The sequence below is a fragment of the Dromaius novaehollandiae genome, chromosome 24, assembly GCF_036370855.1.
Source record: "Dromaius novaehollandiae isolate bDroNov1 chromosome 24, bDroNov1.hap1, whole genome shotgun sequence".
In the NCBI taxonomy this organism is placed as follows: domain Eukaryota; kingdom Metazoa; phylum Chordata; class Aves; order Casuariiformes; family Dromaiidae; genus Dromaius; species Dromaius novaehollandiae.
This window is the reverse complement of record NC_088121.1, coordinates 6489312-6509316: the sequence shown is the minus strand read 5'-3', so window position 1 is coordinate 6509316 and position 20005 is coordinate 6489312. Positions and strand designations below refer to the sequence as shown.

Sequence of the window (20005 nt, the reverse complement as noted above, 5' to 3'; positions counted from 1 at the left end):
AGGCCGAGCTGTGTCTCTTATGTTAGACCTTGCTTACAAATTGAACTACGCAGCTCATCTTTTACAAGACAAGGTAATACAGAAAATGAGTTTTCAAGGCAGTATTTGTGTATTTTTAAGGAAAGATTTTATTTTAAGAAAAAGAGAAGAGTTCAGGTACTTTTTGAATTGGAGAGCAGTAGTTACTGTTTTACCATAGTGATACAGAGTGAAAGCAATATGATTAGGTAGAAGGCAAAAACACAGGTCAGTGCTGAGCTGGGGAAAGCTAGTGAGGTTCTGCGCTGCAGCTCAATCTCAGTACAGCTGTTACTGACACTTCATGGTTTTAAATGTCCAGCATGAGCAAACCTGAAGTCTTTGTAGACAGAGTACCAGCCCAAAATCTGATTCAAGGATTTCCACACCTACTCTAAATGCTGACAACCGAAGGCTGGTAACGCTCCTGCGGAAGAGGTAACCAATGTTACCTTTGTACAGCTGGGAGCACATAAGGTGGGGGCTGGTGTGACTTTGCTGAAGCCATGTTAAATCAGTGGCAGAGCTGTGTCCTGGGTTCCTGGTTGCTGTTCAGACCACTTGATGTTGCTCCCTTTCCTAAGGCCTCGTCTTTGCTCTGTGGTTTGTGTTTTTGTGTAAAGCTTTTCTGTTCGACGCTCACCTGTTTTGATGATGAGAGAATTGATTTTCTGACTGCCAGCCCAGGTGCAAGGGCTAAGTGGGTACTGGCAAAAACTTCCCTCTGCATTCCCAAGCTGAAGACCTTGATTGTGACATTTTTCTTTTTTCAGTCTTTTCCTGTATTTCAAGGGAGTAGGCAGTGGAAGGAACGGAGGAGGGTTTTTTCCTCCTTAGGTATCTTAGTATGAACACAGTCAGTCAAGCAGCATCTTAATGGTAGAACTGAGTTCCTTTCTGCTTGTGAAGCCTGTCAGCATGGCTGAATATTGGAGAATGTGTTTGAAAAGAGGCAGTTAAATAGCAGTTTTCTTTAGGAGTATTTGCTGGGGTTGCCAGTTCTCCTTTTCAGCTTTACCACTTCTGATATTTCTGTAACTGAAGAACCAGTGAATCTACTGAAAGCCCCATTGGATGCAGAGATATTACAATTTCTGTAGTTTCTTTAACTCTTCTACTTAAAAGTCACTGTAACATTTTCAAGGATGGTCTTAATTTCAGTCTCTTTAATTGATCTCTTTATGAGTCAAGGCTTGCTACCGTGGGCTTTTAAAATGTCCTTAATGAAAGTCAGTAGCAAATCCGTGCTTGTTTTATTCACCTGATTACAGCTGTGATTCAGATGAAGTTATAATGCTAGAATCCCATAACGTAAGATGATTTTTCTATGACATGGGAGTTGTCCAAGAAGATCTTTGCCTAATAATCTGGTTGGAGAGCGACTCTTGGTATAACCTTGGTGCATTTCTTCCAAAGTCGGCTCCTCACAGCATGCGGCATGTGTTTTGTAATGTCTCTGAATGCATGCCAGGTCACAGTAACATTAGAAAGGAATTTGCTTTCATAACATCTAACCCTTAAAAACTCCAAGTGTGACGTTCTTTCGAGTGTGTAGTGGTTTGGGTCTCTCTCCTTTTGGGGGTGCCTTCTGCTGTTCCCGTCAGTACGTCAGATTTTTGGAAGAGTCAAGCTGTATTGACCTGGTACTCAAAAGCTGTTAGCTGTTTGGTACCCCAGCATATTAATTACAGCATAGTAACTAGTGCTTGGCTGGTTTTAGAAAAGACCAAGTGACTTCTAGAGAACAGGCAGCACCAACAGCTGTACGCCCTTCCCTGTATGAAACTGTACCTTGGACTGATGCTGTGACGTTTAATGTCCTATAATGTCCTGGTGCAGCTTTTAGCCCCTTGGAGGGGGGCAGAACAGGAACGTTAAGCTCCTGGGTGGCAGCGGTGTATTCGCAGCGTTTCCTGTGCAGACCACTCGCTCCTCTTTGTTTAATTAATTGTTTTATTCGGCACCGCAGCGGCTGTGTCCTTGCTCGCAGACGGATGCGGGGCTCCGTCCAGCTGGTGCCACGGGGAGCACGGCCGCGCTCCGGGGGCGCCCGCAGGCTGCGCCCGGCAGGTAGGAGCTGGTCCCCCCCCCCGGACCCCTCCCGGGACCCACAAGCCCCCCTGTGAGACCCCCCCCCCCAGGACCCGTGGGAGCCTCCGCCATGGGATCCCCCCCAGGGCCCACGCCCCACCCGTGCGACCCCCACTAGGACCCATGGGACCCCGCGGGGGGGGGGACTGGGGCGCGCGGCCCCACGTGGCCCCGCGGTCGCCAGCCGCCCTACCCTGCTAGCGCCGCGTCACCGCCGCTCTCGGCCAATGGGGGCTTGGCGGCGCGCGGCCGGCCAATGGGGGCTTGGCGGCGCGCGCGGTGGCGGCCGGGGGCGGGGCGGCGCGTGGGCGCCTGAGCTGGGCTCCCGCGCCGGCGGCGGGGTCGGGCCGGGCCGGGCCGGGCGGCGGCGGCGGGGCCGGTGCCGGTGCCGGTGCCGCGGGGCGGCGGCGGCGGGCGGGATGGAGGGCGGCGCGGCGGCGCGTATCCGCGAGGGCTGGTTCCGCGAGACGTGCCGGCTGTGGCCGGGGCAGGCCATGTCGCTGCAGGTGGAGGAGCTGCTGCACCACCAGCGCTCCCGCTACCAGGAGATCCTCGTCTTCCGCAGGTGCGGCGCGGCGGGCGGCGGGGCGGGCGGCCGGGGTGGCGGGGGCGCGGCGGAGGGGCCGGCGGCGGCGGCGGGCCCCGGGCGCGGCCCGGCTCCAACGCGCTTCCCCGCTGTGCCCAGCACCACCTACGGCAACGTGCTGGTCCTGGACGGCGTGATCCAGTGCACGGAGCGCGACGAGTTCTCCTACCAGGAGACCATCGCCAACCTGCCGCTCTGCAGCCACCCCGACCCGCGCAAGGTGAGTCCCGGGCCCGCGCCCGCCCTCCCCGCCGCGCCCGCCCGCCCGCCGGCCTGACGGCCCGCTGTGCTCCCGGCAGGTGCTCATCATCGGCGGCGGCGACGGGGGAGTGCTGCGGGAGGTGGTGAAGCACCCCGCCGTGGAGTCCGTGGTGCAGTGCGAGATCGACGAGGTGCGTGGCGCCCGGGCCGCGCGGAGCCGCCGGGCGAAAAGCCGCCGCGCCGGGCGAAAAGCGGCCGCGCGTCGCAGCATCCTGGGAGCTGCTGCCGCTTCACCTGCTGCCCCTCGTCAGCGAGGCGCGGGCGCTGCCCGTGCTGCTGGCGTGACAGTGGCAGCGCCACCTCCTCGCCTTACGAGTCATCTACGTGGCAGCCGGCTGCCTCTTTCGCGTGGTTTCGGTGGCCCTTCCAGGCAAGCGTGGGCCGAGCACGGGATTCGGGGGCTTTTATCCCGGAGGAGGAGAGCTCCGGCTTTGCAGAGGTGCTGCTTTCCCCTCAAGCGATACAGAGCGGAGCACTGCTGCCGAAGGAAGCGGCCCCTTTGCCGCGCGCTCTCCTGCAACTGAAAGCAGGGAATAAACGGGGGGGGGTGCGTTTCTGTGAGCAGGCGGGCTGTCTTCCTCCTCCCGGTTAGTTTGTTGTGGCGGTGGTATGGTTTTTAGGAAGCTTTGCTATCTCCTGGAAGTAAGGCAGCGTTAGGAATGAGAAAGGCTGCGGCGGGAGATCCTGTACCCTGCCAAGCTAAGTAGGTGTGCGTGCCCGGCTTTGAACACGTACAGCCTCACGTCCCGACCGGCTGCGACAAGTTGGTAGCGTTCGGTACAATTGCTGGACCTAGGTAGCGGCTCCCTTACTGCAGCACGTGGTCTGTAGCAGTTGTAAGAAGAAAACTGTATCTCATGGGGGATTATAATCACAGGGCAGAGCCAGGGATGTTTCTCATCTTGGATCCTGAAACCTGCTGGTATAGTTGTATTTAAAAAAAAAAAAAAAAAAGTCTTTAGTTGAGATCACCTCTGCAACTGGTATCCCTAGGGAAAAGGAGTAAAGAGCAGCCTATCTGTAATTAGATTCTCTTAGTTCCTCAGGGAGCTTTAGAAGCTCCAAATTCCTCTTGTTGCGTTTGGCACAGACAGACCAACAGTGTCGCTGAGCCCTGAGGCCATAGGAAAGGGCTGAGCGTAGCTCGTTGGCTGGAAGATGCTGACAGCTCTCGAGAGTAGTTAGTGAGTTAGATTGTGCTGAAGGCATGGAAGGAAATGACTCACTGTTCTTGCAGCTGCACAGTAGCTTGAGAAGTAGCTCCTTGTAGTCCCCACTGACCCATTTAATGCTCTCTGTGTTGCAGGATGTGATCCAGGTATCTAAGAAATACCTCCCGGGGATGGCAGTGGGCTACTCCAGTGCTAAGCTGACCTTGCACGTGGGAGACGGTTTTGAGTTCATGAAACAAAATCAAGAAGCCTTTGATGTGATTATCACGGACTCGTCTGACCCCATGGGTAAGAATTCTGGCTGTGAAAGGGTTCTGCCTTCCGTGCTTTTCCTCCTTTGCTCTTCGGATTATCTCCTGGAAGTAAGGCTAGCCTGCCAGATCTGCTTTAGTCACTGACTTAGTTCTTCTGGTAGATGACGACCAGGAAATTGTATTAGCAAGGCTTCAACCAGCTGTCATGTTTCTTTCCTCAAAACCCCATTCCAGCAGCTACTGCTTCTGGCAGTGAGTTGATCCTTGAATCCAAGGATCCCCCCACGGGATACAGAACCACGCTGGCAGTTTTGCACATGTGCTCATTAACGAAGCACTAGTTCCCATGCTGTTGGTGTAGCTAACTAGCCTAAAGATGGCTGTAGTGAGATCGTTGCATTTCTGAAGAACTGAGGTAGAGAAGGACTAAATTTAGTTACGCTGCCTCATTTCAGGGATCTAACATTGGGTGCCTGAGTCAGCTTCCCTTCTGCTATAGTCAACACAGAGGGAAACATCTCTGAAGGGCAATTCAGAGCAGGAGATCAGTTTGTACAAATCTTACTGAAGTAAGGGATAACTGCTAGGACTTTCTTTAGGAAAGGTGCTGGGCTCGTTAATGAGGTGTGGGCTGAATCCTAGGCTTAAAACTCTTTGCTTCTAGATTATCTCCATCACTGAAAAGCCATTTGAAATATCTCTTTTCCAGTACAGTCCTTACACAGCCTGGACATTTAGAAAACCTTTGGGAACCTACTTTCTTAGGTGCTCTCCTGACAGATCTCTTTACTCCCTTTTCTCCCAGGTCCTGCAGAAAGTTTATTCAAAGAATCCTACTACCAGCTGATGAAGACAGCTCTGCGAGAAGATGGGATTCTCTGCTGCCAAGGTGAGGATGCCGTCTTCCCTGGGCAGAGGCTGATGCCAGACCACTGCATGCAAAGTGTGAGGCTCAGAGGGGACTGTTTTCTTGGGGAGACTTGAGCCAGTGAGTGAAATCCAATTCAGCTTTCAGGTGCAGGAGTATTTTTGATCTGTACTTGTTGACTCATTAACTGCTGGACTACACTTTGCATAAAACTGGCATCTTTTGTCTCTGTTCGCCTCTGAACCCACATGAGTTGTGCAGAATAGAGCAGGTTTGGACTTGGAACTGCTGTTAACTTGGCACAGGCCTGTGCAGAGCAGAGGGGGCAGCTCTCACCTTGCATCCCATCTCCCTGCCTCCTTGTAGGTGAGTGCCAGTGGCTGCACCTGGATCTCATTAAGGAGATGCGTCAGTTCTGCAAGTCTCTGTTTCCTGTGGTGGAATACGCCTACTGTACCATCCCCACATATCCCAGCGGGCAGATTGGCTTCATGCTGTGCAGCAAGAACCCGGTGAGTTTCGGGCAGCCGAAGTGCTGCTCTGTGTTCCCTGAGAGCACCTGCAGAGCCTGCCTGGGGCCTGTCCGGGAGGCTTCCTACAGAGCCTGTGCTGTGGCACCGAGCTCTGCCTGCTCCAAAACCTCTGGGCTTGTGCTGGCCCCAGGCTCCGACAGCCCAGGTCCCCAAAGCTGCAATGCAGCCTGCCCCAGTGAAGTGCAGAATTGAGCAGTAGTGTAACCAGCTGCCTTAAAAGGAAAAGATGGTTTTCTCCCCAGTACAGCAGACTTGGAAGGAAGGAAACCAATATCAGTTTCCAAAGCCTGTTCAGGCTTTGGCCTATTGATGCTGGCTGTCATAAAGTGGGCTTTGGGCATGCTGGATGCTTTGGGGCATCTTCTAGTACGCAGGCCTCCAAATGATGCTCAGTTTCAGCATGTGGGCTGTTGACAGTGAAAAGATCTGTTTCCAGCTACTGACCAGTGAGGTTAACCTCGGCTCTCTCCCCAGTTCTAGTCTTCGCAGCTAGCCTGTAATGCAACTGTCACTTTGGTTTAGGGAGCCAGCTGTGCTGCTGCTGCGTCTGGCTTGTCCGGGGTACTGGCAGCACGTACCATGCCTGACTTAAGATCGGTGTGGATTCCGCTCTGAAGCGCAGAAGCCTCGCTTGTTAGATGCTCAGGGCGCAGTATGAAAGCTTCACTTGGCACTGCTCACATGCAGCCTGTCCTCATACATGGACATCCATGAGTAAGGGGCACTCACATGAGGTAGGGAGTGTAAACTCAGGCTCAAGCTGTGCAAAACCTGTGACATCACACTAGAAAAGAAAATCATCCATTTTCCTAGGAGTCCTCTTGGTTCTCTGCCATGAGTTGGGATGCCCATCCCACAGCCCTTTGCTCATTACCCAAGTGCTACAATGCTACCTGGCTTCTTTGTTGTAGAACACAAATTTCCGGGAGCCTGTGCAGCAGCTCTCACAGCAACAAGTGGAGGAGAGGAGTCTGAAATACTACAACTCTGACATCCATCGAGCAGCTTTCATCCTGCCGGAGTTTGCACGGAAGGTAAGCAAGGCTGTGCTGCTGCTGTTCCTCCATCGAGACTGAGGTGTGACTTTTCTTTGGCTAGCACTATACAGGGCTGAGGATTTCCTGCAGCCCTAAAGGCTTCTGCGGGCAAGTCGAAGCAGGATGGCATTTTGTACGATACAGCAGAGTATGAATCAGTCTGGGAAGACTGGAGTTCAGTTTGCAACTACCTTTTGGGCTGGTGTCCCATGACTTGCTGGCAGATCACTCCTCTGACCAAAAACAAGCCTAAGAGCCTGCAGAATTGGTGTTTCTCATTGGAAAGCTCCAAAAGTTTTAGATAAAACTGGGTTGTGGTTTCTGTTGCCAACTGGGGGTAAAGAAAGAATGCTCTGGTGTAGTTCAGTCTGCCTTCTTGAAGGACAGTCTGTATTTCTGCATCATTCCTTCATCTCCTAGCTGGGCTGCAATTGGAGGTCCCAAAAAAGAGAGGCCTGCTCAGAGTGTCGTAGGGATGAGGGCACATGCCGCTGTGGTGTTTTCAAGCCAAGCATCTGCTGAGGACTGGCAGAGTTGTGGCAGGTCCATCCTCACACTTCTGTTCTTTGGCTGTCTCCAGGCCCTGAGTGATGTGTGAGACTTGAGAAGCTGCTTTCTCCCTTCAAGTTGGACCCTGAGATCATCAGTGATGTGGTGGGGACTTTCCCAGCAGACTGCAGATTTACTCCCCACTGTGCGGGATTGTTTAACCCTTTGCCAGCCAACATTCCTTTTGATGATGTGTGAAAGATGATGGGGCATAAGCCACATAAGACTATTGAAAAGCTCCAGTGACTTATTGCGTGGGGTCAAAACTGTTCTTTCCAGTGCTGGAAACGTAAGATGTCTTTTCTTCCTTTCTCCTCCCCTCCCTACACCCATTCTATATCCCTTCTCCCTCTTTCCCTCCTCCCTCCAGCTGACATGGTATATTTATAACTGACATGTATTTCTGTCTGGCGATCTTCTGGAACTTGGGAGGAGTCCAGAAGGTTCACTAACTCAGCCTTAAACACAAAGAGCAAGAGCTTTGTGTGGAAAGTTAGCCTGCTCTCTCCTAACGGGAGCTTCCCTGCTGCTGAGACATTTTAACTGGTAACAGGTCTGAGCCTTCATGTCCCACTGCCCTTCTGTGACACCTGCACTGCTCTGCAGCACAGTTGGAGAAGTCACAGTGCAAACCGTTGTCATTCACAGTAGGTCTCCCTCCAACCCTGATGGAGTAGCAGTATTAAACACCAGCCAGGCAGGCTGGCAGCAAAGCTTTGTGGCTTTTTTTTTTTTTTCTTTCAATTGGTTGGAAACAGAAGTGCTGAGGTACTAACAGGCTGACTCCTGTTCTTATCCCTGCCATCAGAGTGGTTCCAAAGAATGTTTACCAATACGGTGATAGGCGCTTTATATATATAAATATAAATATATATATATAAAAAAAACAAACCTTAGATCCATTGCCTGCTGTACAGTACTGATGAAGGGGAGTCAGTTGCTCTGACAAGTCTTTGATCTCGGTCATGCTGAGATGCCTCAGGCCTGGGTATTTGCTAGTTCTTAAGAGGCGTTGTTATTTCCAGTGCTGCCCCCAGGACCCCCAGATGCATACATTGTTTTTCATTGTGTTCTGTTGTGAGATGGAGCTGCCTCCACCTCTTCACTTTTGTTTTAAAGACTCCGTGCCACCGCTGTGCAGTGGGTATCTTCCCAGCACAACCACTGTGCAGTTGTCACTCCTTTGCAATCCATTAAACACTCGGCTCTGGTTAAGGTGTCATCAGTGCGGGTCAGTGTGCTTCTCTGGGGAGAGTATGGGGGTGGAAACGGAGATCCTGAATGTCTGCTGTGCTTGTTAGAATGCATCCAGAGGAACTCTCTAGGTGGTCTGACTTCCTCTCTCCCTTGTCTCTAGGGATGACAAACATCATCAAAAATAAACTCTGAAGAGTGATCCAGTTGCTTGTACTGTGTTGTAACTTTACTGCGTAACAGCTCCAGTTTCTGTCATCCTCTACACTGCAGAAATCAGTACCCTCTATCCCAGTTGTTCTCTAGTCCAAACTGCTTCTGGTCTGGCTTTCCAAGCTATTCTCTAGCTGCACATCTCCCTGCAAACATCACTTGGGTCCTGTCAATCACTGGCCCCACTCAGTTGCACCATCTTTTCCTCTGCAAAAATTGCTGTGGCTAAGTGGCTCTGTGGGTCTGAGCCTTGCACCGGACTCAAGCCGCTGAACAAGCCGGGAACAGTCGCTAGGTGGCATCAGGAGAAGCCAAAAAAAGGCTGGTTGCTGTGAGGGAGACTCTTCGGTTTGGTAAGAGAAAACAAGGAGTGGAGTTTTGCAGTGGTTGGGGTTGAGCTTTGCCTTAACTGACCATATAAACTGCATAGCTGATGCAGCTACTGAGTGCTTTCAGCAAGGGACTTCCTTAGTGTCAGTTTTCCCTTCTAGTTTCTCCCCTTTCTGATGAGACTTACTACTTCGCTTTCCCAATTTCCTCTTTTGCTACCGGTATCAGTACAGCTCCTTTGTGGTCTACAGATATTGCAAAGTGTTGCTAAGTTGCAGAGCTGAGTCTGGATCTCCTTTGTATTCTTGTGTGGAGAATGTTTAACTTTAGCAGAACCAAGATTACACCCATCTTGCCTCTTAATTGTCTGGGATAACTGTCTCCTTCCCTTTCTCCCATAGCTACTGATGAGTTAAATCTGTCCTTCTGGAGAGGGCTATTTGTGCATTTTCACTGCTAAAGTCTTTATAAAGAACAGACCAGTACCCTAGGCTGGTTCTAGGTACTGCTGTTTAAATTGCTGTGAACCTGAGCCCCATTCAGCCCTTCCTCCCTGACAGAAAACTACCTCTAGCATCTTCTCCTCTCTCCTAGAATGGGAATCAAGGCCAGGCCTGTAGTCCAGGAAGGCCTTAGAGCAGCTGCCAACTAGTAACAAATTCAAGGCTTCCACCCACCCTGGGTGAGTACAACAGTGCCCAGGAGGGGAAGAGCTCCATCAGTCCTGTTACTAACCTCTGTGCAGCCAGTTCTTCCTTCTGTTTCCCTGAGCTCTCTCCAAAGCTGTGAGTTGAGTGGCCCAGGCAACTGGCCAGCAAAAAGAACAGGAAGACAAGGCTGTTTACCATCCAAATTGCACATGATCTATCCACAAGGTCCTATATATAATTTCTGAGAAATTCCAAATCACTGTTCTTTATAGGCAGTTCCAAATGCTTCAGCGCTTTGCAAGAGGTGAAGATACAGATCAGTGCCTGAATCAAGCACTCGTTAACAATGCAACAAAAGTGGGAACAAGAGTTTGTGGATCTATAGCTGGTTCCATCTGAGCAGCTCCAAGCACTTTATGACCGTTGAAATGAAAGTCGCCCCTGTGCTGAGAGCTGCCATGAGGTCTACCTGCTGCTTAAGCTGCTAGAACAGTATTTGGCATGGCAGTCATCTGTCAGGCAATTGTGTGTCTGCAGATTGATTATCCCTTCCGCAGATGTGCAAGGTCTGAGCTGTTGCGCTGCGGGATGCCGTGGCACAGGAAGCTGGGGTTTCAGAAGAGACTGGCAATTTGGGTTATGCCCAACAGGAGAAAACTAACGGGGCCTTGTACATAACTGAGCCCTGAACACTCAGAAGCAATCTTTGCAGTGTCTCTATGTGGGCAACTAAAATACTTGAGTCACCCTTTTGGAGTTTTAGCTGGCTTTTGTCCAAGGCTAGTTCATAAGCAAAGCAAAGATCCACAAAGATGCCATTTGTGTAGACACGCTGCAGTCGTGTTGCAGCACCTCATTAAGCTAGGAGCTGTTGTGTGATCAGGGATAGGCCTTGTCCCAAGTAGCTCGCAATGCAGTATCAGTCAGTGCAGGTGGAGGCAGGCGAGGGAGCAGAGCCTGATGGGCTTCAGCACACCAACTGCTTAAGCCTCTTGAACTGTGTCAGACTCCCTGCCCTGTGCTTTATTCATTGAACTAACTTAATTTTTAGAACTTCAGAAAACAGCTTAAAAAAATTAAGAGAAATCTCTTCCTGTATCTCTTGAGCCCTTTCAGCCAGTTAATTGGCGTGTCTTATGCATCCAGAGCTAATGTTATTGAGGCCTGGCTAATTATTGACGTAGCTTGGCTACAGCCAAGCATCCCCAATAAGCAAACAGTCAAAAAGTAGTAACAACTGCCATCAAGTTCAGGGAGAGGCAAGCTCCTTTGTTAAAATGGAAGGTGAAAGAAGAGGTAAAAGTTTGGACAAAAGCCTGAAGCAGCAGCTCAGGTCCAGACAAAGAGAGTCTGACAAAATGTCATTGAAAAGTAAAATGAGAAATTTACCCAAATTAAATGCTGAGAAGACTAAGTAAAGCTCTTTTCCAGCCATGTCCTGGAGGGAGTTAAATGCTTTTAAAATATGCAAAAGGTGGGGAATTAGAGCCAGGGAATCTCAGTTGTGGTACAGTGATGTGCGTAGCAGATAAAGGCGGGGGGGGATTATTACAAACGTTAAGGATCTCAGCGGCGGGCCGTTCAAGGCCGCCAGCCCCGTGGCGAATGGTTCGGAGGGCCTGTTGCGAAGGAGGAGCGGACGTCCGGACGGCGGCAGGGGGCTGCCCTCTCCTTGGTACTGAACGGCTGCCGCCCCTCCTCGCCGCAGCCCGCCGCCACTCTCCTCCGGGTCATCTCTGCGAGGGAATTCGCTTAACAAAGCCAGTTCTGCATGCCAGGAGGAAGGGCGAGATGATGTGCGTGGTGACCCTGCACGTGTTTTGCCCCCCTTCAGTTGTAAAGGAGGAATAACCAGAGGCTCAGCCTGTACGGAGCACGTGAATCTGTGCCTACGGCTCTCCAGCCCCAGCCGTCTGTTCCGCGGCACTGACAGTCTCACAGTCCCATGTGTTACCGTCACTGGTCAGCTCTTTCTGATTGAATTCCCGCAGGGTGCAGTGCATGTGCAAGCCCCCAGGAAATCCAAGTGGCAAAAAGCCATTTCCATCCAAGTCTTGTCCAGACAGCCTTGCCACCACGAGTCTGGTGGTCTCAGCTGTGAAGGAGGTCAGGTCATATGTCAGTAAGCAGTAACACCAGTGTCATCAACCTGCTTCACAGCTTGAAATGCCTCCTACTTGGAGCCAGGCAAAATAATTTTGGTGGAAAATGGAGGTATTTTGAAATAGAAGTGTTTCATAGCAACTAGTTGACTTTTTTGAGGAGGATTTTTGGTGGAAAAACTGAAATGTGTAACTTTGCATGCATATTTAAATAACAAAAAGCTTTGAATATAGCCCCAAAGTGTTACACTCACCCTCCCTTCATCCTCCTCCAGCCCCTTTGGGGTCGATGGACAGAGAAGGCAGCACAACTCCCCCAGCTCCACCTCCCTAGAGAGCTTTAACAGGCTTGCAGTCGTGCGTGCTCTGACAGCAGCATCCCTGCGGCACTTTCCCTCCTCCTCCCTGCACCTGCTCCGAAGCTCTTACAGAGATGAGTGGGGAACCGTAGGCTCCAGCCCACGCTCAGGCAGTCTCTTCCTTGGGTTCGTTAGATTAGCGCTGATGAAAGCCGTGGCTGGAACGGCCACCTGCATCCTTCTCAGAGGCCCCTGGGGAAGGCGATGCTATTACTAAGGGAATACTGCAAGCCTGGCTTGATAAATGAGCTGTGATTTCAGGCTCATGAACAAATTGGTTTCTCCTTCCAGGAAGGCTTGCCACTGACAACTGACTGTTGCTTCATTTATTGTATTGCCCTTTGCCACTAAGGGCCCTTAAGGGCAGAGAGAAAGGGTTCCAGTGATGGGAGAGCAAAAGCATTTGAACCCTTCCTTCAGCTGCATTTGAGTTTCTCACCTTTGGGAACCAGACTTTTTTCTGGGAGCCTGGTGCAATTCTGCTACATGCTTCAAGAAAACATGGTCATGTGAACTCAGACCAGGCAAGAAAGAGGCAGAAGATCGCAGACATCCAGGTCATAGAGAAAAGCAATCGAGAAATTACCTCATTCCTCAGTGTGGCATTTGGTGCCAACCATGGTGTTAGCTTTTGTATTCTGGCTGTATACTGCTGAGAAAGTGCTGAACAGACGCACTGAGGAGAGGGCAGGCAACTCTTCACTCAAAGACCAAACCTGTCCCCCTGCATATTACTTGTTCGCCCTCATCACAAGAAGACGGTGGCTATTTAACCTGTCTGTGCCAGGATATTCTGCTGTGTTCCTGAACCAACCCTGCATCTCTCTGCTGAAGCCGTGCTGTGAGCCAAAGTCCTTGTTGTCTAGCCAGGCTTTTTCAAGTCACCCTCTATGCTGAACTTCCATCTGGAGCATGCCCTCCTTTACCAGGCTCCCACGGATATCTTCCCGACCATGCTGATTTCAGATAGATCCACCCTAATTGTAAAGTGGCAGACAACCCCTCAAACCATGTGTGACTGGACAGAAGAGGGCATCTAGGAGGAAGGCTTCTGAAGGGTGAGTCAGATAACTGAGAGAGAGAAAGTGGTAAGAGGAAATCAAGGCAAGAATTGTCAGAAGTGTTTATTCCTTCAAGGGAAGATCTTAAACTTCCCTGTACAGAGCGATGGGCATTTAAGGGTTGGTAAAAGAACAATTAGGACCTTCTTAAAGGTCAGACAGCCACAGGGAATAGGGAACAGCAGGAATGAAGAGCAATCTTGGACTTAGGTGTTCATCTCTTTTTAGTAACTGAAAAGAGCAAATTTTATCACCATAAGGGCAGAGACACCAAGCCTTGCCCAGGAGAGAAATATATGTTTTGGCTGCAGTGCGCTGGTCAACAGGGCCACGGGTTTGATGCTGGCATGTCTGGGCAGAAATTGTCTCCCAAACCAACCCCCTTAAGAGATTATGATTATTTTGTTACTGCCCTTTAAGGCAGATGCACTGTTTACATCCCTGTGGACCCCCTAGAAGATGATCTCTGGCTCAGTACATCATCCCTTTCTGGTAGAGAAGCATTGTCCTGCACAACTATGGTCATCCAAACTGCCTCCTGGGATGTCGCTTTGTCTTTCTTGCTCTTCTCAGCTCACGCATCAAGTCCCCTTTGCATCTCCCCTCCAGGCACACTTGTGATGCCATTCACTCAATGAGGCATTATAGAAAACTCCCCCTTCAGAAGGCAAAGCTCCACACAAAACCATATTTAATAAAACAAGCAGTTTGGTTCGACCAGATGGCCCTCAGCATGGAGACTTGGCTGCACAGCCTCTGTGGTCTGTCTAGCTTTTGGGCTAATAGGCCCATGAGGTTTAGTCCTGCCTCATAAGCAACAGTACAGGATCCAACTCCTGCCTGCCTGTCAGCCCAGCCACATCTCTCACTCACAGGCACATGCCCTTCATTTCTCTTGAGCAACTGACTGTGCTCTCTCCATTTGCTGTCCTCCCACCTTTACATCTACTTGAGCAAATCAGCTGTGGGTCAGTTAGCAAGTCCCTGCAATTTGCTTACTCGCTGGAGCCCAGTACTCAACTGTGTCTCAAACCCCAGACAGGCTGGAAAGCATCTGACAGAACACATTATGAAGGTAATAGTGCACCTTCTCATAAACTAGCAAGATCAATTTAAAAGGAAGCAGGTAAGGTTTCATCTGAGACCAGTGTGTGGAAGCCAACTTTCACAACAGTGGATGAAAAGCAATGAGGTTACAATGTTTTCTGATGAAAATTCGTTCCTGGAAATTACTGGATTGCTACCTTTCCCAAAAAGTCCACATCACTTAGAAAAGTTCTTTTTCCTTGTATCTTTCAGTGAGGGAATCCAGTTTCTTTTAAAATATGCATGGAAGAGACAGCATCTTTTGTCTCTGAGCACCCAGAGTGGTGTAACTGGCATTAGGAGCTGGATTACTTGAAGGGAAAGACTGACCATGCTGCTTCCAGGAACTGTGATGCTGGTAAGGGGCAGGAATGGGGAACAGGCTTTTCTGCCTTCTGGTTTTAGTTCTGCCACAGCATCCTCTTGGCCAGGTCAGCTCCCCGTGTTTTTGTATGAGTTAAAGAAGGATAACGATTTACCTTTTGACTATGGGGGTTGGTTGTTACAGTCAGAGGAGGACTTGCTCTTAGGTGCGTGCCTCTAGAGAAAGGCTTCGTGGCGAGAGAGAGATTATATTACTGCATAGCTGCAGTATGCTCTGCTGCATCCCCCGTATGCGGTGGCTGCCTGTATCCCCATGTTACCATAATGCAAAAGCCAGGCAAACAGGGATTCCACAACGAGATGCATTATTTGAAGCAGAGATCCAGCTCCAAAAACCCCTTGGGTCTGGAGCTGTTCAGATGCCAGGTCTGAGGGTCCAAGCCCATATCTAAGTATTGGTGGCCAGAAGTTTTACATCTTTCCTCTGAATCATCCAGCACTGGCTAGAGGTTTGTGCAAGCTGTTGGCCAGAACATGAAGGGAAAGGTTGATCATGCTGCTTCCAGGAACTGTGATGCTGGTAAGGGGCATCTTATGTTCCCAAGAAGAATTCAGCTAACTAGGGGAGGCACGGATAGTGCCTACAATTTCTCAGGGTGAAGAGACAGCATGTTACTGGAGAATCCCAAACCCTCGCTTCCTCAGGCTCTGCAGGTCTGGCACATGGAAAGCTCAGAGGCACTGAAGTATCCCACTCAAGCAGCCAAGTGTTAACAACCTCTCCAAAGTCTAATTTGCCTTTGATATAGACTTAATTGTCTGCGTCACCCACCGGGCTAGGGGGAGGGCTATAAAAGGGGCTGCAGCCATTGTCTGAGGCAGAAGAGAGCCCAGAAACAGCTCCCTCTCCCAGTCTTCCTAACTGAGCACAGTAGTCACAGCCTGTGCATCATGCAGCTGGTGGCCAGCCTGGTGTCCGTTCTGCTGCTGGTGTGGAGCGTGAGAGCCACTGCACTGCCCGGAGAAGAGAGACTGGCGTTACAGAGCAGCAGGGTGAGTATAACACACCCTGTGCAGGCGCCGGGTGGGACAGGAGCAGGCTGGAGCCAGGGAAGGGCAGAAAAGGCAATTGGGCAGTACCTGATGTAACCACTTCTACCTCTCCACATTGCAAGGCACTACAGCTTCCAGCACTGCTGAAGCAGGAGCTGTTACTAGAGCTTACGAGATGGTTTATTTAGGAAAGGTACCAGGGCAGACTCCAGTGAGCTGCAAAAGTGAAGTCTGAGCTAAGTAAAAACTGGCAAAGAAGAGAACAGAGCAGACAGGAGAAGGAGAAAATAAGGTTGCTGAAAGAGGATAGTGTGAGAGAATAAAGCAGAGGACCAGGGAGAGAGAGAAGGGAAAGGATATGTAATTGGTAAAATGATCAAGGGAGATGATATTTTAAATAGGACCCATGGGAAGGACAAACGTTTAAAAGATGGGCTCAGTAGGAAAGTAACAGAGGAATAATAAATGAAGTAATTATATCAGAATAAAATTGCTTTTTCCAGAGTAGTACTCACAAGGGGAGTTATACCGACATAGTTCTGCTAGAATAATTACACTCTGGACCAGCACGGCTCTTTGCAGTGGCAGAACTTATTATAGCAATATGATTATCCTACCAACCAACAAAACTGCAATATTGTAATAGCTACGGCACTATAATAACTTTGTTTTGCTGGACTATTTCCCCAAGAGGCCAGAGGGGTAGGAAGCAATACCATAACATAATCACAAGAAAGCGCCCTGTGCCATGTGCCCCACCGTTTTCCTCACCTGCTTGCTCCTTGCCATCCGTTAGATCCTCTGAGCTGTGGTTAGCCGTGCGGCTCTCTGCCAGTCCAGTTCACTGCTGTATCCATAGCGTTGCTGTTATTTCGGTCCTGGACAGGAGCTACCCAGAGAAGTGAAGGATCCCAATGTTGGTCTCAAAGGCACTAACTTCTCCTTTGTGCGTATCCACATCATTCTTTCTGTCTCAGCGTCGGCACCAGCTCATCCATCAGTGTCTTATTGCTTTAGGAATGGGCTCACATCCCATTAACAACAAAACTGGCTGCGAGAAAGAAACATACACAGTGTGAGGTACTAGGGATAGCATTCTGCTAGAGATCAGGGCTTCTGCAGCTGGCTGAGATTAACCCTTCTGGGGATAACTGTAAACTTTCAGCTGTAGATTCTTACAATAACAAACCCAATACTTTAAAAATGAACTCTTTCTGAGAAGTGTGAGCTGCTGGAAAAAAAGAAACAAGTTGTGTGGAACAAATCAGTAAGTAAGGCTTCGGTAAAAATGAAAATAATGCCTCCAATATCTATCAAAATAGATATAATGATTCTCTTTAAAGCATTTTACAAACTGAGAAATTGTTAGATACTGATGAATCAATATTTACTGTCACCATTGCTGTAACTCAGACAAATCTCTCAAGTGTGAAGTATGCTAGGATTCTATGTATAAGCTATCATAAAATGTGTAAAAATGCAAAAGGATGTGTGCGTTCTGACGCACTGGTGGAAACAGTACAGTGAATTGAGCACCAACCTCGAGGTGTGCCCACACCCCACCAGTGCTGAGATCTCTAGCTGCTGCCAAATGAGTCTTGGTCTCTTGCAACTCAGGAGCAGCCATCAGAAAAAAGGCTGTTAGCAAAGGATTAGTGCAGGGGAAGAGCTGCCTCGTTCCACTAATAGCCACAACCCATCACGCGTAAGGAATATCCTCTAACAGCAGGCTGAGCTTTTCCTTCCCACCTCTAAGTCTGAAGCAGCTAGTTCATCTCCTGAGAGTTTTAGTACAGCTATTTCATTTCTCTTTGCTAAGGATCTGAATCTTTAGCAGATGGCTCTAACGTCACAGGGCTCATCTGCAGCAGATATTTCAAAACATAGGGCTTACATCTAGGAAAGAAGCTCATGAGGAAGGCGTGACCCAGGAGATGTGTTCAGCCGGGTTCCCCAGCCCATCTCCCTAAGGCTCAGACATTTCTGTTCCTGCAGCATGGGAATGGGAATCAGGATGGACACAGGCTGGCTTTTATCTTTACTTCCACTACAGACATAGCATCTAACTTCTCAATGCCTCAGTTTCCCCTGACTGAAAACAGGATGAGTAATTAGCGCTAAGCAAATGCTTCAAAAATACCCACAAACATTTTGTCAAGGAAACACAGAATAACTGCTGCTACTTGTATGTATCCATCTTTTGAGTTGCTCGCCAAGTAGCCCTTAGTAAATGAACCTGTCGGTACCAGCGCAGACAGAACGATCCCGGCAGTAAACATGGCATTTCTGAGAATTCACCCGAAAATTCGCTTCAAAGATCCCCATCCATGTGGGAAACGGGATCTGTTCCTGTCAGACTCTCTATCCAGCTAATCCAGTACCGGCTGTCTCTGTCAATGAGTCACAAAGACCAGGAATATTCAGGAAAGAGGTAATTCCTCAGATTTGCTTGATATGAAGTTAAGAGAAACATAACTTGCAGCTCTTGTTACTGACGGAAATCCCTCAAACCCACAACCACAGTGCTCTTTCTGAAACCACTCTTACAAAGGGCTGGAGCTGAGCAGCTCCTCTTTCATTCTGCCTTCCCCCAAATTCAGGCTATTGCCCCAGCTTCTTAAAATAAAAGCTGTTTTTACAGATTAAATATGTTGTTTCAGGTATTTGGGGCTTCTCTTCCCCCTCAGGCCAGCCCTCCCCTTGTTACATGCAACTCCCAGCATTTTACAGGGGGCTGCAGCAGTCTCAGCTACGCTTCATTTAGTGACACAGGGGACTCCTTGCCTCTTCCCTGACCTTCCCAAATGGGAGCGGGGGCTTTCCAGCAGAGAAGGCAGCTTGGCATTCACTGAAATTTAATTACTGCAAGCAGCTAGGGACCTTGCAGCTAATTTACGCCTATTTGTTAGCAGCTCTTTTCCAGTTATGATAAGGCACATGTGCCTTTCTCCGTCCAGTTGGCTGGGCAAGGAACAGGGGATGGGAGGAGCAAGCTGGGCAGCCGCACATTCCTCAGCGCCTAGCACCGCGCTGCTGTCGGCCTTATTCATTCCTCAGTTTCCCCGATTGCGAGGTGGGGGTGATTATGCGGTGAGGTTTAACCGGCCGCTAAGCGCTGCGAGGCCGGGCCGCGGGTCCTTCCCTTCGTCCGCCAAGGGAGCAGGGTCTCACCTCTCGCCCTGCTTTTGTTTCCCCTTCCCGTTGCTCTCTGCCCGCAGGAACAGACCAGGGTGCGGAAAGACGCCCTCCTGAAGATGCTGGCGGGCCTGCTGGAGGGCGCGGACGCGGGGCGCGAGGCGGCCTCCCCGGACTTCGAAGAGGAGGGCAAGCTGGAGGAGGAGCGGGCCGTGCTGGGGCGGCTAGCCCAGCTCTCGCAGCGGGACCGCAAGGCCCCCTGCAAAAACTTCTTCTGGAAAACCTTCACCTCCTGCTAGCCCCCAGCCTGGCCTGGCCGCGCCCGGGCGTCGCGCCCCGAGCTGTCAGCGCCCCCCTCCCCGGCCCGGCTCTCCCTGCTCATTCCCCCACCCCCGGAATAAAGCATGGCGCCTCGGGGACCCGTGTCTGCCTCTCTGTGCCCCGGGCGGGGCGGCGCCGCCGGCTCGGCGGCTCCGGGAGCGCCGCTGGGGCGGGGCGGGGCGGGGCTGGGCTTCGGCGGCGGCCGCGGCGGGGAGGGCTCGCGGGAGCCGTTGGGACCGTTGGGACCGTTGGGACCGTTGGGGGCGGCGGCCATCTTGGGCAGCAGCCATGGTGGGCGGCCGCCATCTTGGGAGGGCGCCTCACAGCGGCCGGTACGCGAGGGCGCCCCGGGCTCCTCGCCCGAGCTGGGCGGAGCGGAGCGGAGCGGCCCGGCGGGGCCCTGCCCTGGGCCGCAGGAGTCGCCGCAGTCTCCCCCGAGGATGGAGCCCCTCTGTGGGAGCAGGAGCGCGGCCGTTCCCGAGGGCCGCCTCGGAGGCACCAGGTGGGTCGGCGCGTCCGCGGCCTGCCCAGGCCCCTTGCTTCGCCCGGCTGTGCCCGGTGCCGGGGGTCGTGCCCACGCGGGGAGAGCCCCCTGCTTCGGTGCCCCGGCAAGAGAAGGCGCTACAGCAGGGTCTGGAGAGGGCGGTGGGCCCGCTTTTTGTGGGTGGGCATGCTGTGCCCTGCCTGCGCTCGCCAGGGAGGTGCCTGGGGTGGCTCAGGGGCTGCTCGTCCCCTTTCCACACGTGCTCTGGTCCCGGGGAGAAGCGGTCGTGCGGGAGGACGGTCCCCTTGCTGCTTTCCGTGCCCA

At 51.2% G+C, this 20005-nt stretch overlaps 2 protein-coding genes across 2 annotated transcripts; both read left to right on the top strand.

The window, feature by feature from the left end:
• The first annotated feature begins 2396 nt into the window (after positions 1-2396).
• Positions 2397-8769, top strand: SRM (spermidine synthase). Its single transcript, XM_064525595.1, has 8 exons — positions 2397-2674; positions 2795-2915; positions 2995-3087; positions 4263-4416; positions 5188-5271; positions 5617-5762; positions 6695-6817; positions 7401-8769. The coding sequence occupies exons 1-8, from the start codon at positions 2529-2531 to the stop codon at positions 7416-7418; spliced, it is 885 nt and encodes a 294-aa protein (XP_064381665.1). The 5' UTR covers positions 2397-2528; the 3' UTR covers positions 7419-8769.
• Positions 8770-8875: 106 nt separating this feature from the next.
• On the top strand, positions 8876-19293 carry CORT (cortistatin). Its single transcript, XM_064525596.1, has 2 exons — positions 8876-15741; positions 18960-19293. Exons 1-2 carry the CDS (start codon positions 15640-15642, stop codon positions 19173-19175), a joined length of 318 nt encoding a protein of 105 aa, XP_064381666.1. The 5' UTR covers positions 8876-15639; the 3' UTR covers positions 19176-19293.
• The last annotated feature ends 712 nt before the right edge of the window (positions 19294-20005 follow it).